We start from the raw sequence: 26,344 nt of genomic DNA, 5'->3' as shown, positions 1-26,344 counted from the left end.
CGTGAAGCCAGTTGGGTGACCTTGGGCTAGTCACAGTTCTCTCCGAACTCTCTCAGCCCCACCTACCTCACAGGTATTGTGGGGAGGGGAATGGAGCCTTGTTTACTCACCATGACAGCTCCTTCTGTTCTGGGTTGAAGGGCATCTTGTCAATCGCGGGTATTACCATCACGTGCCCAGGGAGGCAGGACTAAAAAATTTTTCTTCAACTTCCTGTCTCCCTGGGCGGAAAACCAAGCTAAATGAGACAGGTAAGTGCACACAAGCATCCAACAATAACAATGTGCTTATAAAAAACAGAACTGCGAACTCCATGCACAACGGCACATGTAACAAAACAAGGGATAGAACTCCTAGGAGATGGCGGACATAGGGAGCACCCCAGGTTGCAACTGCATGTCTTGGAAAACTACCCTTTGGAAAGCTCCCAGCCTTTAGTCACCTATCACCTGGAATAGATCGTGTCTTGGATTTAAATGGGTGGGCAAGATGCCCTTCAACTCAGAACAGAAGGACCTGTCACGGTGAGTAAACAAGGCTCCATTCTCGGTTCTGGGTGGAAGGGCATCTTGTCAATCGCGGGATATCCAAGAGCTGGCATACTGGGTGCGAATTAGGACTGATCCAAGACCTGCTGCAGAACCCTTCTGCGTCAGCAAAGGCCATGGAGTCAATTTTATAATGTTTGATAAATGTAGAGGCCGTAGACCAAGTGGCTGCCCTACATATCTCGTCCAGTGAGGCTTGCCTATTGAAGGCCGCAGATGTAGCTGCTCTGCGCACCGAGTGTGCAGTGATGCCGGCAGGTGGTGAGATCTTGCTGGCCTTGTAAGCCTCAGTAATGCAAAGTCTAACCGAAGAGCTTATAGTAGAACTAGACATTTTCCCACCCTTAGATGGATTGGTCAAGAAAATGAAAACCGCATCTGAATTTCTAATGGGAGCAGTGCATTTTAGGTACACTCTTAACAACCTTCTCAAATCTAGATTGTGCCACTCTTTTTCTTTGGGATGGACTGGATTGGGGCAGAAAGAAGGTAAGTGGATTTCTTGCGCTCGGTGAAAAACGGAATTAACTTTGGGAATGAAAGTGGGGTCCGGTCTAAGCACCACCTTGTCTCTGTGGAAGATACAGAGGCCCTCCCTTGCGGAAAGTGCCCTCAGCTCAGAGACTCGGCGGGCAGAGGTCACCACTGTGAGGAAGATGGTCTTCATCCTCAGCATCTTTAATGGAATTTCCCTAATTGGTTCGAATGGAGGGCGTGTCAAGGCCTTGAGGACCACATTGAGGCGCCAGGTAGGGAAACGGTGGACTACTGGTGGCTTGGTTTGAACCACTCCCTTCAGGAAGGTTATAATGTGTGGGTGTTTGGATAATGGCAGGCCATCGTAGGAGACCAACACGGTGGACATGGCTGCCACCTGTCTGCGTAGGGTGGAGGCTTTAAGCCCTAGTTCCACACCTTCGTGAAGAAACTCCAGGACCATGGGTAGCCCTGGAGACAGAAGGTCTATGTTCTTGCGCCTACACCACAGTACAAAGGCCCTCCATGAGGTGTTATAAATCCTTCTAGTAAAAGGCTTCCTGGCCTCTATCATGGTGTCTACCACTGCTGGGGTGTAGCCCTCTTCTAGAAGGGACCTCCTCTCAATTTCCACGCGGTTAAGCACAGCCATTGAGGATCTGGGTGAAACAGGGGGCCCTGATGGAGTAAGTCTGGGATTGCTGGAAGTTCCCAAGGTATCTGAACCGATAGTTCCCTTAGACCGGGGAACCAAGGTCTCCTCGGCCACAGAGGAGCAATGAGGATGACATTCGCTCCCTCCTTCCTGATCTTCCGTAACCCTTCGGAAGGATGGGGATAGGAGGGAACGCGAATAGGAGTTCCTTCGGCCAAGGAGACGTGAGGGCGTCCATGCCCTCCGCCCCCGGGTGGAAATAGCGTGTGAGGAACCAGGGTAGAAGGTGGTTGTCCGCCGAAGCAAAAAGATCCACCGTGGGCTTGCCGAACCTCTCCGTGATCTGACTGAAGACAGACCTGTTGAGGGACCACTTGCCCTCGTCCAGTACCTGCCGACTCAACCAGTCCGCTTGAAGGTTGAGGATCCCTCTGACGTGCTCTGCGGAGAGAGATAGCAGGTTTGATTCGGCCCAGTTTAAAATGAACTCTGCTGCCTGATGGAGTCTGGAAGACCTCGACCCCCCCTGCTTGTTGAGGTAGGCTTTGGCCGATATGTTGTCTGTTCTGACCAAGGTGTGTTTGTGTTGGAGAAGGTGCTTGAAGTGTTGTAGGGCTAATCTGATGGCTCTTAATTCCAACAGATTTATGTGGTCTCTTTTCCCGTGGGGACCAGAGCCCCTGGGCTGTAAGATTCTGACAGGTGCCTCCCCACCCCTCTAGGCTGGCATCTGTATACACCTGCACCTGATCTTCTACTACAAAGTGCAGACCCTGGTTGAGGTTGCTGCTCTTGCACTACCAGAGAAGTGAGCGACGGAATGTTATAGGAAGGGGAATTGTCTTGTCCCTGCTCTGTGTGATCAGGTCTTGATATGGTTGCAATAGCCTTTGAAGTGGCCTCGAATGTAAACTGGCCCATGGAACTGAACTGAGACAGGCTATCATTTTCCCCAGTAATCCTGCTAGTGTCATGATTCTGCCCCGATTGGAGCTGATGGTGGAGTGTACCATGGCTTGGATCTTGGTGATTTTGTCCTGAGGCAGGATCACCAGATTCCTGTGTGTGTCCAGGATCACTCCTAGATGTTCCAGTCTTTTTGAAGGAATCAAGTGGCTCTTCTCCTTGTTCACGAGAAAGCCGTGAGTGGTGAGGATGTGAATCACCCTGGAGGTGTGAACTAGAGCTTCCTCTCTGGATCTTGAGCATATTAGTATGTCGTCCAGATAGGGGAATATGGTTATCCCCTCCTGACGAAGCAATGCCACCACCGTCACCAAAACCTTGGTGAAGACGCGGGGGGCAGAGCCCAGTGCGAAGAGGAGTGCCCTGAATTGATAGTGTCTTGTTGTAGCAGAACCTGAGGAACCGTTGGTGTGATTGGTGTATAGGGATGTGGAGGTAGGCCTCCTTCAGGTCCAGGGAAGTTAGAAATTGGTCTAATTGTAGGGCTTCTAGAATGGAACAGAGAGATTCCATGCAGAATTTCCTGTATCGGACTCTCCTGTTCAAGTGCTTCAGGTCTAAGATAGCTCTCCAGTCCCCATTTTTCTTGGGGACTGTAAAGAAAATTCAATAAACCCCACTCCACTTTTTGGATTGAGGGACTGGTTCTACGGCTTGAATTTAGAGAAGGTGTGAAATGGCCTCTAGTGTCCTCTGGTGTTTTCCCTTCCGTAATGATCTTGGGGAATTTACGAATTTGTCCCTGGGAATGCTGGTGAATTCTATGAGATAGCCAGAGCGAATTACTTGGGACACCCAGGCATCCGTGTATACTTTGTCCCACACTGAGTGGAACTGCATGAGCCTGCCCCCTATCTCCAGAGTCCCGGCGTCACTGTTCTGGGGGTTTGGAGAACTTATCCCCTCTGCTGTTTGCAAACTGTTGGTGTCCCTGTGGGGCACGAAAAAATCTGTTACTACGAAAGGAGCCCCTGCTGTTGTTACTTCAGGCTCCCCTCCTGTGATCTGGCCTGAAGGGCACAAGAGTGTGTGCGGATCTAAAGTTGGGAAAAAAAGAGGAAGATCTACCCTCCTTTTTGTAAGATCTGGGGAGCATCTTCTTTTTATCTTTGTTCTCGACTAGAATCTTTTCCAGTCGTTCCCCAAAAGGTTTTCCCCCTGTGTAGGGGTAAGACATTGTCAGGGTCTTGTTTTTGATTTCATTCTGCCAGGGGCGAATCCAGAGTGCCCATCTTATGGCAATACTGGATGAGGTAGTTCTAGCTGCGAAAGACATTGCATCCAGAGAGGCGTCAGCCATAAATGCAGAGGCCTTGAGGAGTCTATTAAGCCCCTCTGAAAGTTTGCGGTTGTCCCCCGTATATAATTGAATGATTTTTCTGAGCCACACTATGGAGGCTCTAGCCATGACAGAAGTCATTGCGGAGGCTTGTATGGCCAGGGTCGAAGCCTCATGGACCTTTTTGGATAAGATCTCAGCCTTCCTGTCTAATGGGTCCCTGATTGTCCCCATGCCATCCTCGGCTGGTAGATCCGAGGAATGAACTGCTGCCACTGGAGCGTCAAAGAGGGGCAGTTGGAAAAGAGACATGGCCTGTGGGACCATGGTGTAGAGCTTTTTGGTGCTGGCAGGGAACTGCCTATTAGCCAGGGGCTTGTCTAGTTCGGTTTGAGCTTGGGTCTCAAAGAACTCTGGGAATAGGATTTCCCAGATACGTGGCTTGGTGCTTGGGAAAAACTCCTTTGCCCCCTTCTTTCTGGCTTTGGGTTTAGAATCTGTCAAGGGGTCTGGGTCCTCACGGAGGTCAAGAGCAATTAAGGCCTTGTTTAGTAGGCCTTGAAAATCCTCAGCTAAGAAGAGGCGAGGATGTTGTTCCTCCAAAAGGACTGGCGTGTCCTCGTCGGAGTCAAACTCCCCCTTCTTCTCTGCTGTCAGTGTCAGATACTACTGAGGAGACCTCTTCTATAGCCTGGAGAGGTTGGGTGGAAGGTTGGGCTTTTAACGCCGCCTTGGTGCGCCAGTGTGATCCTGAGCGCACATCTTGTCCCCCTTGCCCCTGTTGTGGAGGGTTGGAAAGGGAGTGACTTGAGTCATTGCCCTGGGTAATGGGAGCAAAGGATTCTCTGAAGGCATTCAGAATTTGGGCCTGTTTGTCTAGCAACCCATTAAATAGATTGAGCATTTCCCTCCTAGTAACCGGAGCATCAGGCTCAGAAAGCAATACGTTACCCCCCCCCTGTTGAAAATCTGATGAAGCCGAAGTGCCCTCTTTGGGCGGACTCCGTGAGGCCAGGACTGCGTCGGGAGCCTGCTTCGCGTCATTTTCAGGCGGCTCCTCAGAGCGCGCCTTCTTTGAAGCGGACGGCCCCTCCGTGCCGTGCGCCGCAGAACCGCCGGTCCGGCCACCACTGTGCTCCTTGCGACGACGCCCTGTCGAAGCGACAAGGGCCGCATCGTGATCCTCCTCGGACAAAAGGTCCGAGCCGGAGTCTCTCCTGCCGTCCGCCATCTTGCCCAGCGGGGTGAAGTGGGAACGGAAAGGCAAGGGGAGAGTTGCTGGAAATAAAGAGGAACATCCGCGGCTGAAAAAACCACCGGCGAGAACAAGGGGAGATAGAATTTAACAGACAGGGGGTAGAAGATAGAACAGATAGTGACACACAGGGAAGTTATTCCTAACAAAGACGGAGTTCTGAGACGAAGCTGCCACCCTTAACAAGGCAGGACGGAAACTGGGTTTCCCGCCCAGGGTGACAGGAAGCTGAAGAAAAGATTTTTAGTCCTGCCTCCCTGGGCACGTGATGGTAATACCCGCAATTGACAAGATGCCCTTCCACCCAGAACCGAGAAGTGAAGGCAATTGTAAGCCGGTTTGATTCTTCCTTAAGTGGTAGAGACAGTCGGCATATAAAAACCAATTCTACTTCTTTTTTTTGCCATCAAGTCACATCTGACATGTTGACCCCTGGTGGGGTTTTCAAGGCAAGAGACCTTCAGATGGGAGAACTACTACCGTCTTGCCAGCTGAGCTAAGATGCCAAGCTTAAGATCTGGCTGGGATCCTCTCTAGCCCAAACGTAAACCGGCATGGACAAAAAAGACAACTTACTCGCAATCCAGCGCTCAAGTAACTCCAGGGAAAGGTATTCACAGGCCATCTGGGAAGGAAAGAATTAGAACTCATTTTTATGCCCACGTGGATCCAATGTCACCCCAGGTACTTGGTTTCTCTGGCCTCCCTCCCCTCGCCCAAAAAGAGCTTTTGCCTCAGCAGCCTCTCCTGGGCAATCTAGAGTTATGTGCCTTTGAAGTGTGTTCTTGTATCACAAATCGCCATTGTTCACATCCTAGCTCAAAGGCTCAGGGAATTAGAACTTGACTATCACCATTTATGCCTGGGAGGTTTTACCTTGGATTTGCCACTCTTTAGATGCACATTTTTTCCCATCCGAATTCTCAAAACTCCAAAATAAGCCCCCGTACAGAGTTTTGAGAATTCAGATGGGGGAAATGTGCATCTAGAGAGCAGCAAATCCAAGTCAAAACCTCCCATGAATAAGTGGCCAAGGAGTATAATGCTGACACCACAATCGAAATCCATCCTTTTGGCACAGGACAGTGAGGGTGTTAACTAGAAGAATACATTGTTCTCCATCAAGCAGCTGTGCACGAGAAGACCCTGAGCAAAATTTGATTCCCGAGTGCACAGGGACCTAAATCAGAATGAGCCCATGGCACATGGGGAGAGGAGGCTTAAACACCGTCCCAATAAGGTTGCCAGGTCCCTCTTTGCCACCGGCAGGAGGTTTTTTGGGGCTGACCCTGAGGAGGGCGGGGTTTGGGGAGGGGAGGGACTTCAATGCCATAGAGTCCAGTTGCCGAAGCGGCCATTTTCTCCAGGTGGACTGATCTCTGTTGCCTGGTGATCAGCTGTAATAAGGAGATCTCCAGCCACCACCTGGAGGCTGGCAACCCTACTAATATGGGGGAAAGGCCACATTTACTTAAATTTTACTCAGAATTCCCAGCAAATGTCTATTTAACAGTCCACTAGGTGGGCCTAGGACAGAACCAGGAGCAACGGATTGTGTAGGTAGGCCCTCTGAACCTACATAACATGCTGAGGGATACTGAATGTCTGTCACTGAGGGGTACGTTCCACACACCCTGAAGGCAACTGTGACAGTTATTAGCCCCCCCCCCTCCAAGAAAGGGATTGTTGTGGACAGGAGGACCTGACGGTTTGAGGATCCTCCCGAATAAGCTAAGTGTGTTGGAGAGGCAGGCACAAAGTGTCTTTGTCCCACATTACACCGGCTCACCGTGTCCGAAGTGGCAGGAGCTATCATGCCCGCGGGGTTGCTGATCAGACTGAAGAGCTGGTCTCTTCGCCACTGGTCAGCCGAGTGGTTTCGACGGGCGAAGAGGAAGTGCAGAGAAAGAAGGGCGTTGCTGACAGCCTGGCAAGAGAGGGAAGAGATAGCTAGTAGAGACATAGAGTCATAGAGTTTGAAGGGACCACCAGGGTCATCTAGTCCAACCCCCTGCACAATGCAGGAAATTCACAACTACCTTCCCCCCACACCCCCAGGGACCCCTACTCCATGCCCAGAAGATGGCCAAGATGCCCTCCCTCTCATCGTCTCCCTAAGGTCACAGAATCAGCATTGCTGACAGATGGCCATCTAGCCTCTGTTTAAAAACCTCCGGGGAAGGAGAGCTCACCACCTCCCGAGGAAGCCTGTTCCACTGAGGAACCGCTCTCACTGTTAGAAAATTTTTCCTAATGTCTTATTGTTTAAGATAGATTATATATATTTGTTCTGTATATCTCTTATTCTACTGGATAACTACTACATCTAATACTCTTCTGTAGTGATATTTAAAAAAACATGCCTTTTACATGGATAACATATTTGCATAGTCACAGTCTTTCCTTTTTTACTTCCAGCCCCATTCATCCCCACCATCGTCAGCGAGCTTCTGTGTACATTCGGAACCCAAACGTTAAATACAAAAACGAACAAGCGTATAGCAAGAACCGAATCTAATCCTAGGGAAAACGACAGCTCATTTTGGCATTATGAGGGAAGCTGAGGCTGGGAACATTGAACACGCTCCAAGGAGGTGCAGCTAAGCACATCACATATGCGCTGTGATCATCTGTGATGAGCTAGATCTCATTGATACGACCTGTTTTGCTTGATGTTCAATCTCTGGCATTTCCAGTTAAAAGAATCCCAGGCAGCACATCCTGGAAGCCGCTGCCAGAATGAATACATAATCCTGGGGGGTGAGGAGGAGAAGGAGGAAGAGGAAGAAGAAGAGTTGGTTTTTATATGCCGACTTTCTCTACCACGGGAGAATCAAAATGGCTTATAATCACCTTCCCTTCCTCTCCCCACAAAAGACACCCTGTGAGGTAGGTGGGGCTGAGAGAGCTCTAACAGAGCCGTAACTTGCCCAAGGTCACCCAGCTGGCTTCGTGTGTAGGAGTGGGAAACAAATCCAGTTCACCAGATTAGCCTCCACCCAGAGGCGGATCTACTGTGAAACTAATGAAGCTTAAGCTTCAGGGCCCCTAATCCCAGAGGGAGCCCCTGAAGCAACTTTTTTTTTTTTATGAGTGAATTTCTCAACAAAATCAATGGGGTTTTTAAGCGATAGAATCATAAGAACATAAGAAAGAACATATGAAAGGCCCTGCTGGATCAAACCAAAACCCATCAAGTCCAGCAGTCTGCTCACACAGTGACAGGACCACCTCTCTTCCTGTACCCCCACCGTGACAGCTTCATTCATCTGCACAAGGCCTTCAGCAGATAACCTCCTGCAAATGGATAAGATCAATAACTGGCCATAAGAACATAAGAAAGGCCCTGCTGGATCAGACCAAGGCCCATCAAGTCCAGCAGTCTGTTCACACAGTGGCCAACCAGGTGCCTCTAGGAAGCCCCCAAACAAGACGACTGCAGCAGCACCATCCTGCCTGTGTTCCACCGCACCCAAAATAATAATGCCGATTATTTTGGGTACTAGAGAGAATAGGTATGCAGCATGACTAGTATCCATTCTAACTAATAGCCATGAATAGCCCTTTCCTCCATGAACATGTCCACTCCCCTCTTAAAGCCCTCCAAGCTGGCAGCCATCACCACATCCTGGGGCAGGGAGTTCCACAATTTTCCTATGTGTTGTGTGAAAAAATACTTTTAACTGTTTTGAATCTCATAAGCCAATGGGTTGAAGTACTTAAGGATGACCTTAGAATATGCTCAATACCCATTTCATATGGCCTCAAAATGTCCCTGTAATTGATCAAATATCAAACTTTTCTCGTGGGCTTGCAGCACCCAAACCCCCCGCTGTATGGGCTCTCTGAGCTCACCAGAATCTATTCATAGCCTACATTTTGGCAGCTGGGCCCTTAAATCCTTTGTTGGTGCACAACTTAATAGTTCTATAGTTTTATTTCATCAATCACTGTATGGCACATTTTCAAGGACTTCACCCCACCACCCTGTTCTCCACCATTTGGGCCTTGCGGGCCTCACAAGGGCAACAAGGCCGTTTGGACCTTGTTGGATATGGCCCTGTTGTTGCTGGTTGTGAAGGGGCCCCCATAACAGTTCCAGCTTCAGGGCCCCAAAAATGTAGGTCCGCCACTGCCTCCACCGCTCATGTGGATCGGTTGGTAATCAAAATTGGTTCTCCAGATCAGACCCCACTGCTCCAAACCACTGCTCTTAACCACTGCACCAAGCTGGCTCTCACTAACTAAGGGTCTGGATTTGGTATAAGGCAAATTAAATTTATTGTTTACGTGATGTTGTCCTCTTTTTTTAGTGGTTGTGGTTTTTTTATTGTTTTTATAAGAGGGTACAGAAAATAGAAAAAGGGATACAGGGAAAAGAGTCAAATCTAATTCGTCTTCCGAGCATTATATAGTCTAAAATATCATCATTCATCTTAAGCATGTTAAGTATTACTATCTGCACTCATTAAGTAATTTCTAAATTAATCCTCTAAACTCTTTTGTTTTTAGTAAATGTTCATGGCACGTAATAATCATACAAAGGTTACCATTTTGTCATAAATTCATCCATAGAACTCATTTTCAGCAAGTGAGTTAGCCTGGCCATTAATGCAAAATCCAAAAGTTTACTATTCCATTCTGTGATAGCGGGTATTGTGCTTCCAATATCTAGCGTAGATGAGTTTAAATGCAGCAGAAGTTGCATACTGATAAAGTTCTTTATTGGCAGAGTTCACTCGAGAAGGGGTTATACTCAACAGCATGTATTTAGGTTCCAATTCGAAATTTACTCGCAACACTGGGTGAAAACGCATGGACACTTTATCCTCCTTTAATCCCTGTTTCAGCCAGGATTCAGCCAGGATTGAACACATGCGTTTTGCCTAATGTGCGTTCGATCCTGGCTAAAACAGGGATTAAAAGAGGATAAAGCGACCATGCATTTTCGCCCATTGTCTGAATTTCTCTATGAATGTTTCGCCAATACCTTTGGCTTTTAGTGCAAGTCCACCATTGGTGGGAAAATGTCCCTGCGGTATCTGAGCACTTCCAACACTTGGCTTGGTCTACTTTATACATCTTTTGGAGTTAGATGCCATCTGGTTGTGTTTTAATGGCTTTGTTTTGTTATCTTAGTTGTAAGCCCACTAGAGCAGGTCTCAGGAGAGGAGGCATATACTTTTTTGGAACTAAATAAAAATAAATATTTATTTAGACATTTAGCCCCTGCTTTTCTCCCCTAGGAGCCCCATGGCGCAGAGTGGTAAGCTGCAGTACTGCAGTCAAAAGCTCTGCTAACGACCTGAGTTTGATCCCGACGGAAGTTGGTTTCAGGTAGCCGGCTCAAGGTTGACTCAGCCTTCCGTCCTTCCAAGGTCTGTAAAATGAGGACCCAGCTTGCTGGGGGTAAAGGGAAGATGACTGGGGAAGGCACTGGCAAGTCACCCCGTAAACAAAGTCTGCCTAGGAAACGTCGTCGGGATGTGACGTCACCCCATGGGTCAGGAATGACCCGGTGCTTGCATAGGGGACCTTTACCTTTTTTTCCCTCCCCTACGGAAGCCCAAAGTGGCTTACAATTTCGTTCTCCCCTGCTCTGTGTTATGAGTATGCCTTATTTGATACTAAGTGAAAACCAGTGTTCTTGTACTTGAGCACACAGTATTCAATTTAGTGGATGTACTGCACTAGTGGATTTATTGTATATGAAAATCAGAAGCAGTGTGTGCTAAGACGCTCTCTAAGCCGGGGTCCCGGCAGAAGAAGGTGTTTTTTATACCCCACTTTTCCCTACCTTTTTAAGGAGACTCCGGCTGGCTTACAATTGCCTTCCCTTCCCTTCCCCACACCTTGTCAGGTAGGTGGGGCTGAGAGAGTTCAGAGAGAACTGTGACTGGCCCAAGGTCACCCAGCAGGCTTCATGTGTAGGAGTGGGAAAACAAATCCGGTTCTCCAGATTACAGTCCGCCGCTCTTAACCACTACACCACGCTGGCTCACCATGTGGTGTCCATGGGTGCCATGGCGCCTGCCAACACCTTTTCTGGTGCCCACCAAGTGTTTTTTGGAAGTGGGTGGGGCCAAGTAGAACTTTTGCCCAGCAAAGCTTCCGGTTGACTATTGTAGATTTGATTGGCTGTGCAGAGTTTTTATGATGTTGCTTTGTCAGCAGCTGCCACCACAACACAAGGATCTGCAATGTGTTACTGAAGTTAAGCTGTGGCAAGCATTTTGCAGCTGGCTCCACCTCCAGTGGCAGCCATTTTGTTGCTACGACCACCATGCAGTGTCAGAATTCCAAACATGCCCACAGGCTCAAAAAGGTTACGGACCCCTGAAGTCATTTGCATGGAAGGGTTTTTGAACAGGGCTAAAAGAGCCTCCACCGCCCAGTGTTTTTATGATGGAAACATCACCCACCCAATGCTCCTCCATCTGTTCTTACCCGCTGCGCATGCATGCAATACTTCTACCAACTATGAAGATGGAGCATAAGGAAGAATCTATGTTCCCAAAAGATACTCAAACCTGAGAGGCCACGCCTTGTACTGAACCAGACCCTTGGTCCATCAAAGTAAGTACTGTCTACTCAGACTGGCTGCGGCTCTCCAGGGTCTCAGGGAGGGGTCTTTCGCATCACCTACCTGCCTAGTCCCTTTAACTGGAGATGCCGGGGATTGAACCTGGGGCCTAATGCATGCCAAACAGATGCTCTGCCACTGAGCCACAGGCCGTACCATGCTGCTAAAGTGCGGTATATGCAATGCAATTACACATGCAAGCCCATGTGTTCACAATGGCACAAGGTGTGGTTCACACATGGTTCACAACCATACCAGCTGCCCGCGCAACCAGATGAAAAGGTGGCAGCGCTATCGTGCGTATTTTGCAGCAGATGGACAAGAGATGCCAAACCCAGAGTCTCTAGAAGAAGACCACCTACCGGTGCCACAGCAGCTACTCACCTTGGTGTGCGGTCCAAACTCCTCCATCAGCTTGCGCAAGGGATTCTCGTACTCCAATATCATCTGGCCCAAGCGAGGGAAACTGGGGTCACTGTAGCCGGGGGAGAAACGAGTCAGAGGTGTTTCCCAACAGAAGGAGATGTGACTTCTGACAGTGCCCAAGTATTTCTGTGCAAGAGCATGGCTAGAGGACACTATGGTTTACTTCTGAAGCTCCGAGTTAGAGTCTACATCAGGGGTGTCAAACTCATTTGTTAGGAGGGAAAAAGAAGAGTTGGATTTTATATGCTGACTTTCTTTACTACTTAAGGAAGAATCAAACCGGCTTGCAATCACCTTCCCTTTCCCTCCCCACAAGACACCCTGTGAGGTAGGTGGGGCTGAGAGAGTTTGGAGAGAAATGTGACCAGCCCAAGGTCTCCCAGATAGCTTCATGTGTAGGAGCAAGGAAACTAACCTGGATCACCAGATCAGAGGAGGAGGAGTGGGGAATCAAATCCAGTTCTCCAGATTAGCCTCTGCCGCTCACGTGGAGGAGTGGGGAATCGAACCCGGTTCTCCAGATCAGAGTCCACCGCACCAAACCACTGCTCTCAGCCACACCTCCATGCTGGCTCTCATGAGCGTCCGCTGCTCATGTGGAGTGGGGAATCAAATCCAGTTCTCCAGATTAGAGTCCGCCGCTCTTAACCACCACACCACTTCCTGCTCTCCTCGCAGGGGAAAATCTCCTTGTGGAAGAGCCCCCAAACAACTCATGAGAATGCAGATTTCAGCTAAACATTAATTAAAAGCTTTCTAGCTGAGGCAGCATTCAGTCACTCAATAAGGTGGTTGGTCTGGCTCAAGGAAAGGCTATCTTTAACAAAACATCCAAATCTCACAGTCACAACGTGATATGAAAGTCTGGGATGATTATCAAGGAAAGACTAGACAGGTCTCAAACAGGTGATCTTAGGAGACAGGAGGCACAGCTAGGTGGTGGGTACCCAAGGTTGGGTGGGATAAATACACTGTTTTACCTAGTTGATAACTGCACACACATTTTATATGGAAGACATATACAGCCCAGTATAACAACTTAGACAATCTAACTAAGTGTTTGTATACTCTGAAATATACTATACAACCTACATACATGCATGGTCCGATATACAATTGTCTGTATATGTATATACCTGTAAATATGTGTGTATGTTTTACATGGGTATCAACTGACCACTGAGGAAGGCCAAACAGGCCGAAACGCATCTGGCACGTGGTTGCAGTATATCAACCTAGGATATTGCCATTGTGCAGTTTTCACAATATTTTAAAATAATTTTTATCCTGACACGGCACAGCCAGGTGGGCCATGACCTGGTTCCATGGATCATCTCATGGGCACAGTTATACAAGCCAACCAGGGCTTTGCGGTCATCAATACGGCAAAGGAGCAAGATGACAGAAGCGTAGGTGACAATCAGGTCCAGGTAATTCTTGGTGAAGTCATAGTTCGCGTGCTGCAGGAAACAAAAGAGAAGGCTCATATACATCATATATATCAATATTGATCTATCAATATATCGCGTGCGTTTTTTATCCTGCCCTTGGAGCTCCTCAGGAAGGGTTCACGGCTCAGTGGTGGAGAATCTGCTCGGCATGCAGAAGGTCCCAGGCTCAGCCCTCAGCGTCAGATAGTTGGCATTATGGAAGACCTCAGGGTTGGACTGTGGGGGAACAGTTGCTAGTAGGGTTGCCAACCTCCAGGTACTCAAACCAGTAATTTCAACTGTAGGTATAGTTGTAATCAAAAACACAGTTGTAGGCTATATTATTATTATTTCCATAATGTAACATAAGTACACATCAACAACAACAAAAATGCTGCAGAGCAGGCGTTAACAGAAATACATATAGATATAGCAAAGTCTTCTTCTTGAATTAAGTATTCTTGAATTAAGTATTCTTGAATTAAGTACTGAATTAAACAAAGAAGACTTTGCTATATCTATATGTATTTCTGTTAATGCCTGCTGTGCAGCATTTTTGTTGTTGTTGATGTGTACTTATGTTACATTACGGAAATAATAATGTACATATAACAAAAACTATTTGCTTTTTTCATGCCACATGTTATATGCTTTAAATATAACACATTTGGTTTATTTATATAGCCTACAACTGTGTTTTTGATTACAACCTCCAGGTACTAGCTGGAGGTCTCCTGCTATTACAACTGACCTCCAGCCGATACAGATCAGTTCGCCTGGAGAAAATGGCCACTTGGGAAATTGGACTCTACGGCATTGATGTCCCTCCCCTTCCCAAACCACGCCCTCCTCAGGCTCCACCCCAAAAAACCTCCCGCCGGTGGCGAAGAGGTACCTGGCAACCCTACCCACCTAGAGTTGCCAACTTCCAGGTACTAGCTGGAGATCTCCTGCTATTACAACTGATCTCCAGCCAATAGAGATTAGTTCCCCTGGAGAAAATGGCCATTTTGGCAATTGGACTCTATGGAATGGAAGTGACCTGGAAGTCCTACTAGAGATTAGGAGGTGCTGTGGAACCAGGCCTAAATGTGTGACCACTGCTATAGGAAGATGCCCAGAAACTATTAGGGCCATAAGGGAAATTTTTCTTTCCCAAGGTGTCTGTTGTGGGGAGGGGAAGGGGGGGCGATTGTAAGCCGCTTTGAGACTCCTTAAAGGCAGAGAAAAAGAGGGGTATAAAAACCAACTTTTCTTCTTCTTCTTCACACGACGAACATGTGGACTGTCGACAGATGTGATTGGGAGATCCATGCTGAGAACTTCATTCCCAGGACAGCATTGGCTTGACTCGGATCAGGACCATGAAGCATGAGGAGACTGCAGCCTTCTCCTCCTACCATTTTCCTGACCTGCAACATCCACCGGTATATGTAGGGTTCCCCAAAGGATCACGTAGCAGCTACCAGGGATGTCTCAGGTCAAGAAAACGGTGTAGGGAGGAAAGCTTAAACCCTCCTCTCCACGCTTTCAAAGTCCTGACCCAAATCAGCTCCACACGTGACTGGGAATTAAGTTCCTAGTCTACATGTTTGCCACATGGATTTTGCTAAGTGCCCTTATTGTACTCAGTGAGTGGCTAGTAGCTCTTTAACAACTGGAAGCCGACGACCATGTTTTATTCCAAAGATACTCACAATGTCGAAGTAGCACTGGCTGGCATCAATGGTGTTCAACAGTTCATAGACATGATCCTAAAACAGAAAAGCGGGCTTGTAAGACAGAGATGTACCACCAGGCATATGGCTGAGGGCAGCAACGCTTTATGGATCAGCTGGCTTCCCAATACTTCCTATCCTATCTTAACTCTTTCCATGAGATACCTTCTCCATCCCTGATTCTGTATGCCCTTCTGGCCTTAGGCCGGTGGGCTCCCTGGGGGATTTGGCCTGAGTTTCATCGTTACCAAACCTCCTCGGCATATTTTAAAAGTAGGTTTAGGTATAGGTTTACTGCACACGGCCACAGGCCTTTACAATCTAAAACATTATTACAACAGGTTAAAAAAATGAATAAAATCCAGAAAATGATAACATCCTCAAATTACGCCCAACATTCCGTTTCTCATTAAAACAATGTATATAAAACAAGAAAGATCAAATTCGGCTCTAACCGTCTTTTCGTCAAAGAAAAAAGTTCTATTTGTTTACTGGCTTTCTTTGCCCTAGTTTTCCTGCCCGCCAACGTGTAAAGCGCGGTTTTTCGGGAGACAAAAGAATCCACATGATATTAAAAAAATTAGTTCATCAGCATCAGATAAATCAGAGTGTAGAGTAGGCTCAATATACAGAAGACAAGCCAGGATGTAATGGGCTAGATCTTCCACTGAGCTGTCGCATATACAAATATGTTGAATTAGTGGGTTTTAAGAAATGTATTTTATAGGGGTTATTGAATTAGGGTGTCTTGTATGTTTAAAATTCTCGTTTTAATTGATGTAATTATAGTCGTAAACTCTTGTCGGAAGCCACCCTGAGCCCGGCGTCGGCTGGGGAGGGCCGGGTATAAATTCAATACCTGTCCGTTTGTTGGGTAGGATTGCCAAGGTGCTAGCTGGAGATCTCCCGCTATTGCAACTGATCTCCAGCCGGTAGGGATCAGTTCCCTGGGAGAAAATGGCCACTCTGGCACTTGGGCTCTATGGCATTGAAGTCCCTCCCCTCCCCAAACCCCGCCCTCAGGATCCACCCCAAAAACCTGGCCAAGAAGGACCTGGCAACCCTATTGGCGGGGCCGGCCCTGTGACCAGCATGGAAAAATGGTATGCTATGGTGGATGGAGGAGCTACACATTATTGGTGGGAAACTCTGTAAGCTTTGTAGTGTAAGGATACTTTTCTGCCTACGTATGACCCACTGTCCCATCCTAACTGAAACCAGGCTGGCAAATATGTGTGTGTGTGTGTGTATAAAATATATGCATATATATAAAACAGAATAAAACATCTTTCCCTCCACATCCCCCACAAGCTGCCTGGGAAACTGCTTTGAAGACAGTGACAAATGTTTGTGTTTCTGTCCTTAGACATTAAAGATCTATCTCATTATACATTTGGCTGTAAACTCTATATAGCATTAGAGGCAGAAATGAACGCTTCATTTTTCTTTTTTGGTCCCTTCAGTTCCTGAGAAGCTGGTTTTCTTATTAGGCACGAAAGTGTCAAGATTATTTATCTCGATGCTACCTTTTCTTCTCTGGTGAACGCTTTGTGTACACGAATGTGACTTTGCATTCTCATCTTAATTCTATTTTAGCAGGCCTACATCTATATTCTATTTTTGATTTGTTTTTTGTTCTAACTAGGTTTTATATCAAGTAGGAGGGAGATCATATTGTTCTGATTTTATTTTATAGCACAGACTAGATTTCTTTTTAACAGCGACATCTAAATCACATCGCATTGGGCTGCCTTTGCCCCAGGCCGTCCAGTGAACTAATTACAGGCCAGGGATTTGAGAAGAAACCTAAGCAGAATTTTCTTCCAGGTGTTCACGATATGCAGGAATGAAAAGTCTGCCCTGCTCTGCAGGTCACTGACAACTAACCTGGAAAGGTGCACATCTGGATGACTCCTGCCTGTTCCTCCACACTGAGCAAGAGGTTATTCCCGTTTCACGAAGCATGTAGCAGTAAAAAAGAAAAAAAGCAGCCCCCCCAAAAAAGAAGTTTATGGCTGCAGTTCCTTAACTAATAATGGTAAAAGTAAGGAGCACTGATAAGTTTCACAAATATTAGAAATCAGTAGTGTTGTACATATAATAGAAGAGAGGGAGGGAGGAGGTGCAGTGCTACTAGACTCAATGGGCACTTTCACACATGCCAAATAATGCACTTTCAATCCCCTTTCAATGCACTTGGCAGCTGGATTTCACTGTGTGAAATGGCAAAATCCACTTGCATACCACCATTAAAGTGCATTGCAAGTGGACTGAAAGTGCATTACTCAGCATGTGTGAAAGTGCCCAATCGTTTCAGGAATCCAGACAGAAACAGCTAACTTTACTGGGCAGCTGACCAATGGCATAACGTTTGCTCACCACTTCTTGCCCAAAATCTGTAACTCCTTTGCCCCCATGATATCCGGCTGCCATAACCTGTCCAGAATAGTATTCTGAAACGGTGCAGCACTCAACGGGGGCAGTTTTCCCGGTTGACACATCCAACAGAGTGATGACAGAAGTTATACCTGGAGAATTTCCACTTTCCGCCAAGATTTTCTCAGGTGGATTCGAACATAAGAAAGGCCCTACTGGATCAGACCAAGGCCCATCAAGTCCAGCAGTCTGTTCACACAGTGGCCAACCAGGTGCCTCTAGGAAGCCCCCAAACAAGACGACTGCAGCAACACCATCCTGCCTGTGTTCCACAGCACCTAAGATAATAGGCATACTCCTCTGATACTAGAGAGAATAGGTATGTAGTATGACTAGTATCCATGTTAACTAATAACTATGAATACCCCTTTCCTCCATGAATATGTCCACTCCCCTCTTAAAGCCTTCCAAGTTGGCAGCCATCACCACATCCCGGGGCAGGGAGTTCCACAATTTAACTATGCGTTGTGTGAAAAAATACTTCCTTTTATCTGTTTTGAATCTGTCACCCTCCAGCTTTAACAGATGACCTCACGTTCTAGTATTATGGGAGAGGGAGAAAAACCACTCCCTGTCCACTCTCTCCAAACCATGCATAATTTTATAGTAAATTATAGTAAATCAAAAGGAAGCCCATCCTGGGAAGACCCCAGCCTCTGCTAATACTCACCCGGAATTCCAACACATCCACAAAGGTCTGGTAATAGGCAGTGAGTGCCCGGAAAACATCTGCTTTCTCTTTGTGTACTGGCCCCAGATGTTGCTGTAAAGAAAAACAGGGTGTGAATAAGTGGAACTGATCCTTCGGAAAACATCAGCTCCATGAGGCCCTATGCAGCCTTCTTGTACTGGGGCACCAAAGGGTTGCCAACTCCAGGTTGAGAAATTCCTGGAGATTTGGGGGTGGGGCATGGAGCGGGCAGAGTTTGGGGAGGGATTTCACTGGAGTATAAGATAGTCAAGCTCCAAAGCAGCCAGTTTTTCCAAGGAAACTGATCTCATAATTCCAGGAGACTTCCAAGTCCCATATGGAGATTGGTAGCCCTACGAAGGCTTGTTCAAAAGTAACACAGGGAATGCTCTCCTCTGAGAACTCTGTCTGGCCCTTAATTTTGTGGCATTCTGCTGCATGATACAGGACTTTTAAAAACTGAATTTTATTTTATTTGCTTAATTTTAAACCACTCAGTTGGTTCTTTCACTGTTTAATAGAGAAGAAAGAGAACGCACTATGAAATACTTTGAATAACTAAGGTTGCAATCCTAAAGCCACCTTTCTGGGAGCAGGGTTGCCAACCTCCAGGTACTAGAAGGCAATCTCCTGCTATTACAACTGATCTCCAGCCGATAGAGATCAGTTCCCCTGGAGAAAATGTCCACTTTGGCAATTGGACCTTGGGCAAGTCACAGCTCTCTTAAAGTTCTCTCAGCCCCACATACCTCATAGGGTGTCGGTTGTGGGGAGGGGAAGGGAAGGTGATTGTAAGCCAGTTTGAGTCTCCCTTAAGTGGTAGAGAAAGTCGGCAAATAAAACCAACTCTTCTTCTTCTTCTCCCTGGAAATTGGCAAACCTAAGTCTGATTCAGTACAAGGAAGCTGCATCTTCTTGCACAGAAACAGAGCGTCATGCTAGTGCCAAGAATAAATCCGGCATCCGAAGGTCTTCTTTGGTCCCTGGAACGCACTTAAGATGCAACTTTCCATGCAAAAGCTGCTCTTATTTAAGCCAGGATATGGACAGTGCCGGAAAGAGAGAGCTCTGTTGCCAAAAGCACAGAGCAGACCTGACTCTCCCACCCCGGCTCCGAGGATCTCACCGTGCTGCTCCGTATGTCCACGTTAGGGAACTTCTTGTTGATGTACTTGATGCAGGGCTCCATGGCCTTCTCCGTGAAGAAGGACGGCTTGGCCCGGGGATCGGTGCATGTCTGCAAAGATAAACCAAAAGCTCCTGTCGTCTGCTGTCTCTCGTGTGAACAGTTACCACGGTCACGGCCTCTTCTCTAACAAGCGGGCCCAACTCAGGCCCTGGATAATCTTTCCCTTTGCTGAAAAAAACCATGGGTCGAAAAAGCAATGCAAATAACCAGAAAGGGGGGGGGGGGAAGACTGAAGACTTACAAGACAGTCAGTTTCTGACCTTATCCTACATAAGCAGAACACTCTGGGGAAGCAGATACAGACCCCCTCTCCCTCTATGCTCTGTCATGACCACTTCACTCATCTGTAGGGTTGCCATCCTCCAGGTATTAAGCACAGGAGCGACACAACAATGCAGTTACAAAATGCAAAAAGATTCTATTGGAAAATATTGTCGAAGGCTTTCACGGTCAGAGTTCATTGGTTCTTGTAGGTTATCCGGGTTGTGTAACCGTGGTCTTGGAATTTTCTTTCCTGACGTTTCGCCAGCAACTGTGGCAGGCATCTTCAGAGTAGTAACACTGAAGGACAGTGTCTCTCAGTGTCAAGGGTGTAGGAAGAGTAATATATAGTCAGAAAGGGTTGGGTTTGAGCTGAGTATTGTCCTGCAAAAGTATTGTCCTGTAAGTATCAAGATAATGTGCTAATGAGGGTATGGTATGTTAATATGGAACCATTGTATCCTGAAGTGATCTGTTAATGTGTGTAATCCAAAGCTAATCTGTATGGCTATTGTTGAATGTTGTCTTTGTCTGGAGGTTTTTCAGGGCAGGAAGCCAAGCCTTATTCATTCTTAAACTCTCCTCTTTTCTGTTAAAGTTGTGCTGATGTTTATGAATTTCAATGGCTTCTCTGTGCAATCTGACAAAATAGTTGGTAGAATTGTCCAGTCTTTCAGTGTCTTGGAATAAGACCCTGTGTCCTGTTTGTGTCAGTCCATGTTCAGCCACTGCTGATTTCTCAGGTTGGCCAAGTCTGCAGTATCTTTCATGTTCTTTTATCCTTGTTTGTATGCTGCGTTTTGTGGTCCCGATGTAAACTTCTCCACAGCTGCAAGGTATACGATATACTCCTGCAGAGGTGAGGGGGTCTCTTTTGTCTTTTGCTGATCGTAGCATTTGTTGTATTTTCTTGGTGGGTTTAAACACTGTTTGTAGGTTATGTTTTTTCAAAAGTTTCTCTATCCTATCAGTGACTCCTTTAATAAATGGCAAGAATACCTTTCCTATGGGAGACTGTTTTTCTTGAGTTTTCTGATTTTTGTTTGGTTTAATGGCCCTTCTGATTTCATTCTTGGAGTAGCCGTTTGCTAGCAGTGCGTGATTTAGATGATTAGTTTCTTCCTTGAGAAACTGTGGTTCACAGATCCGTCTTGCACGGTCCATTAATGTTTTGATTATTCCTCTTTTCTGTCGGGGGTGGTGGTTGGAGTTTTTGTGTAAGTAGTGATCTGTGTGAGTTGGTTTCCGGTAGACCTTGTGACCTAACTGAAGGTTTGTTTTACGGATGACAAGGGTATCAAGAACAACATTGTTGAACAACATTCAACAATAGCCATACAGATTAGCTTTGGATTACACACATTAACAGATCACTTCAGGATACAATGGTTCCATATTAACATACCATACCCTCATTAGCACATTATCTTGATACTTACAGGACAATACTTTTGCAGGACAATACTCAGCTCAAACCCAACCCTTTCTGACTATATATTACTCTTCCTACACCCTTGACACTGAGAGACACTGTCCTTCAGTGTTACTACTCTGAAGATGCCTGCCACAGTTGCTGGCGAAACGTCAGGAAAGAAAATTCCAAGACCACGGTTACACAACCCGGATAACCTACAAGAACCAATCTATTGGAAAAGTTACACATAGTAAGCAGCAATGGGTCTAACAAGATCCCATATCTATAACAGCAAAGTCCAATAGTCACTGATGTATGTATTTTCAAGATAGTTCAGCAGAAGAAATATTGTTTTCCAAAGATGACTGGGAATATGGCCATTTCAAATTTCTTCAATACAATTCTTCATCAGTCCCCAAACATCAAGAAAACTTGATTCATATCATTTTTGACTGCAGTTAAAGATACAAGATAGTCACCACGTTCCACTTAGGATACATTCAGTGCAGCTGAATCTTCAACTATCTTGAAAATACATACATCAGTGACTATTAGACTTTACTATTATAATATAGGATCTTGTTAGACCCATTGTTTTTGCATTGTTGCTGCTTACTATGTGTAACTTTTCCAATAGAATCTGTTTGCATTTTGTAACTGCACTGTTGTGTCGCTCCTGTGCTCATTTGCTAACTATATAGTATCAGTACAGTGGTGTCTCTTTTTTCCATTATCCTCCAGGTACTAGCTGGAGATCTCCTACAATTACAACTGATCTCCAGCCGACAGAGACCAGTTCACCTGGAGAAAATGGCCGCTTCGGCAATTGGACTCTATGGCACTGAAGTCCCTCCCCCTCCCCAAACCCCGCCCTTTTCAGGCTCCGCCCCAAAAATCTCCAGGTATTTCCCAACCCGGAGCTGGCAACCCTAGCTGTAATCCTAGGAGATCTCCAGCCACCACCTTTTAGGTTGGAGATCCTGGCCCCACAAACCCTGTTCCTGGGGTGGGGGTAAGGTACCTGGAGGTTGGCAACCCTAGGTGGTGGGGGTAGGTGGGGACCACAAGGAACAGGCTTTCAGAGGGCATTTCGTTTTAGGCGGCAACCAGATTGCGCCGTTGCTACCGCGAATGAGGAACCCTCATTCAGCCTACACCCAAGAACAGGAAGCAGCTGCCAGCATGAGCTCCTTGTTTGCATCGTTTTGCTGAAGAGGTCCAGGGCCTCAGTCAGCTGCGTTTCTATTTCCTTCCTGTCAGGCCTTCTTTAGCCCCCAGATAAGGAGAAGCCGACGAGCTGAGAGCAAGCGGCATAATTTGGTGCGCTGGAGAGAGTCTCAGGCTGATCCCAATGAAGCTGGATTCACAGAAATATCGCTGGGCGACTGTGGACTAGTTTCTCCGAGTGTGCTTCGCGGAGTTGGGGGGAGTTAAAATGGGAACGCCACATGCAATGCGTCATGAGGTGGTAGAGGGGTGAAGCACACATGAACACATGAAGCTGCCTTATACTGAATCGGACCCTTGGTCCATCAAAGTCAGTATTGTCTACTCAGACAGGCAGCGGCTCTCCAGGGTCTCAGGCGGGGGTCTTTCCCATCACCTACCTGCCTGTGGAATGGAACTTCAGATTGAGGGTGAGGGATCAAATCATTCAGAGTTCTCCTACAGTAATAATTCCCTTTCAAAAAGAAAGCTACCATGGCCTGTAAAGAACCTGGATGGCATACTTCATTCTCACAGGCTTTTTTTTTTGGGGGGGGGGGATATCTGCAGGAAGTTTTTACACAAGGGAGCATTAAAAATGTGCCTCTCTCTACACACACAACCTGAAATTGTATGGCTACTACCTCGTTCCATTTGCATGTCTAGACCAGGCCTAAGATGGGCAAGTCTGAAAAGGGTGGGAGGATGAATCCAAGGATGGACAAAAAGGAGGGGCTGAGATATGCAGGCAAGAAGAGCCAGCGTGGTGTAGTGGTTAAGAGCGGTGGTTTGGAGCGGGGGACTCCGATCTGGAGAACTGGGGCTTGGTTCCCCCACTCCTCCACATGAGTGGTGGAGGCTAATCTGGTGAACTGGATTTGTTTCCCCACTCCTACACACAAAGCCAGCTGGGTGTCCTTGGGCAAGTCACAGCTCTCTTAAGAGCTCTCTCAGGCCCACCTGCCTCACAGGTTGTCTGCCGTGGGGAGGGGAAGGGAAAGGTGATTGTAAGCCAGTTTGATTCTTCCTGAAGTGGTAGAGAAAGTCGGCATATGAAAACCAACTCTTCTTCTTCTCAGACATTCAATTTTGGCATTCCAACTTAGGGTTGCCTGCCAAAGCAAGATATTCCTGGAGAGAGAGCATGGGTGTGTGTGTGTGTGTGTGTGATGCCTTAAGAGTCCACCCTTCGAAGCTGCCATTTCCTCCAGAGGAACTCGTCTCTGTAGTCTGGAAGTCAGCTGCAATACCAGCCGACCTCCAGACCCAGCCTGCAGGTTGGCGATCCTCATCTTCTGCTTTGAGCCCCTACCAATGGGCTCTATTTCAATGGGCTTAGACTGGAGAAACTCTGCATAGGATTGCACTCTCAGAGAGACAGCATTGGTAAGAAGACATTTGTGATTTCCACCCACCAGTGCCATAGAGTCTCATGGCTCATGTCTGTGACCTCACTAGTTAATTCCTAGGACAACAATGTCATGTGACTTTTTTCTAGGGTTGCCAGTTCTGGGTTGGGGAATTCTGCGAGATTCTGTCCCCAATGGGGATCCAAAGTAGCTTACAGCAACATTCTCCCTTCCTCCATTTTACCGTCACATCAACCCTGTGAGGTAGGATAGGCTGACAGAGAGTGACTGGCCCAAGATCACCCAGTGAGCTTCCATGGCACAGTGGGGATTTGAACCTGGGTTTCCCAGATCCTAGTACAACAGCCTAACCACAAAGGCTCTTCTAAGTTGGAGGCAGGAGGGGGGGCAGATAGCATAGCCAAGGGGAAGGAGATAAGATTGCAAATTGACAAGGAGGACAGGAGGAAGGGTTAAACAAATATCTTCCCGAAGAACCATACCCAGGAATCTGTGAGTTTCTTCCCTTAACCCTTACGCTGGTCTTTGACTGTAACAATAAAGATTGACTGATTTCCCTTAACCCATTTAGAAGCAAACCCCCCGCCCATGAACTGAGTCTCCTCCTCCGAAGGAAGAAGAGTTTATTTTTATATGCCGACTTTTTCTCAGCCTTTTAAGGAAGAATCAAACCGGCTTACAATCTCCTTCCCTTCCCCTCCCCACAAGAGACACCTTGTGAGGTAGGTGGAGCTGAGGGAATTCAGAGAGAACTGTGACTAGCCCAAGGTCTTAAGAACATAAGAAAGGCCCTGCTGGATCAGACCAAGGCCCATCAAGTCCAGCAGTCTGTTCACACAGGGGCCAACCAGGTGCCTCTAGGAAGCCACAAACAAAATCACCCAGCTGGCCTCATGTGGAAGAGGGGGGAATCAAACCTGGTTCTCCAGATTAGAGTCCACCGCTTCTAACTACTACACCATGCTGGCTCTTGAAACTCATATGAACACACATGAACACATGAAGCTGCTTTATACTGAATCAGACCCTTGGTCCATCGAGGTCAGTATTGTCTACTCAGACCAGCAGGGGCTCTCCAGTCTCAGGCAGAGGTCTTTTGCATCACCTACTTGCCTAGTCCCTTTAACTGGAGATGCCGGGGATCGAACCTGGGACCTTCTGCATGCCAAGCAGATGCTCTACCGCTGAGCCACAGCCCCTCCCCAACTCAAACAACTGCTAAAGGAGGCATTAGCTCTCTTCCTCGACACTCCCAACCCATTATGTGGGGTAGAAGGAAGAGGTTTCACCTGCCCACAACTGGTTCAAATCAGAAATTGTGTCTTTCAGTCAACAAAGCCCTGCTTCTAAATACTGCCCCCTCAAACTAGGAGCGGTAGCTGAGTTTCTGATTTTCAGTCTCATACCCCCTGTCTCTAACAACTGTCCTTTCTATCTCACCCCAAGCAAGGAGTAGAACAGGAAACACGCCCTGCCTTTTAACCAACCAGACTCCACAACTTCCTTCCCCATGAGCTAGGCTTGGATCTGCCCCCCAAAACCCCCCCCAAAGAATATGAAGACCTACAATGGGTCACGCCAGTTCCTACCTTTTTGATATTGTACAAACGGATGAGGACCCCTTTGCCCCTCTCATTGAGGATTGTCAGTTTCTCAGCAAACTTGTGCTGGTACACGGAAGGAAGAGACATCTCCCCCAAAGAACCGGCCGCCAAGCACCCCTTGCTCCCCACGGGGACGCGAGCCCCCAAAAGTAGAGTATTGCAAGAAGCGCCAAAGTCACGGGGAGGGGGGTTTGCACTCAGCGACGTGAGGAGCCACACAGCTTCTGAGTCAGCGTTGGGTCCCCAGCTAAATGCAAGCTTCTCTTTAACACTTCCCCTTTGAAAAGTGGCGAGCGCCACTTCCCTTCTCGGGCTGGGGCTTCCTGTGGCCAGGGTGCTCAACGTAGCTGATCCATCTCAGAGCAAAAGTTCTACGGGTTACGCTAGCTACGGCCTGTTGTCGCATCCCCAAGAACAAAAGCCATGTAGTCCCTGTTGTTAGGACCAACCAAAGAGACGCAAATCATTGTACTTTCAAGCTCATCAGAACTCTTCCTCTTCCTGATGAAGAGCCCTGGCGAACTCGAAAGCTTGCACACTCTTTTGTGTCGATTTCATTGGTCCTAACAAATGTTTTGTGTCGATTTCGTTGGTGCTAACAAAAGGGGTGGATTTTGTTCATGTTTGGGGATTCGGTGTGGATCAATTTGGCTGTCTACAACACCTTCTGTTGCAGGATGCCGCCTTCTTAATCAACAGATCGACATAATGTAAAAAAAACCCAAAAACAAACCACAGACAGATATTCCACCACAGATGTACCATATCTACCATAACACTGAGATTACCACATTTTCTCCCAGTAGCATCCTGCACCTTTTAAAATCCGCATGGAA

General features: G+C 47.2%; 1 protein-coding gene across 1 annotated transcript in view; it reads right to left on the bottom strand.

Annotated features, from left to right (window-relative positions):
* Positions 1–25,595, bottom strand: part of NCKAP1L (NCK associated protein 1 like) — a 91,959-nt gene extending 66,364 nt beyond the window's left edge. The window contains exons 1-8 of the mRNA XM_056858405.1: positions 25,494–25,595; positions 19,591–19,701; positions 18,444–18,536; positions 15,317–15,373; positions 13,507–13,649; positions 12,148–12,238; positions 6,970–7,107; positions 5,757–5,805 (exon numbers count right to left, since the gene is read on the bottom strand). Coding sequence (XP_056714383.1) covers positions 5,757–5,805; positions 6,970–7,107; positions 12,148–12,238; positions 13,507–13,649; positions 15,317–15,373; positions 18,444–18,536; positions 19,591–19,701; positions 25,494–25,595 — 784 coding nt within the window. The remainder of the gene's footprint in view (positions 1–5,756; positions 5,806–6,969; positions 7,108–12,147; positions 12,239–13,506; positions 13,650–15,316; positions 15,374–18,443; positions 18,537–19,590; positions 19,702–25,493) is intronic.
* Between the last annotated feature and the right edge of the window lie 749 nt (positions 25,596–26,344).

Source organism: Euleptes europaea, chromosome 1 (genome assembly GCF_029931775.1).
Source record: "Euleptes europaea isolate rEulEur1 chromosome 1, rEulEur1.hap1, whole genome shotgun sequence".
In the NCBI taxonomy this organism is placed as follows: domain Eukaryota; kingdom Metazoa; phylum Chordata; class Lepidosauria; order Squamata; family Sphaerodactylidae; genus Euleptes; species Euleptes europaea.
This window is presented reverse-complemented; position numbering and strand designations above follow the sequence as displayed.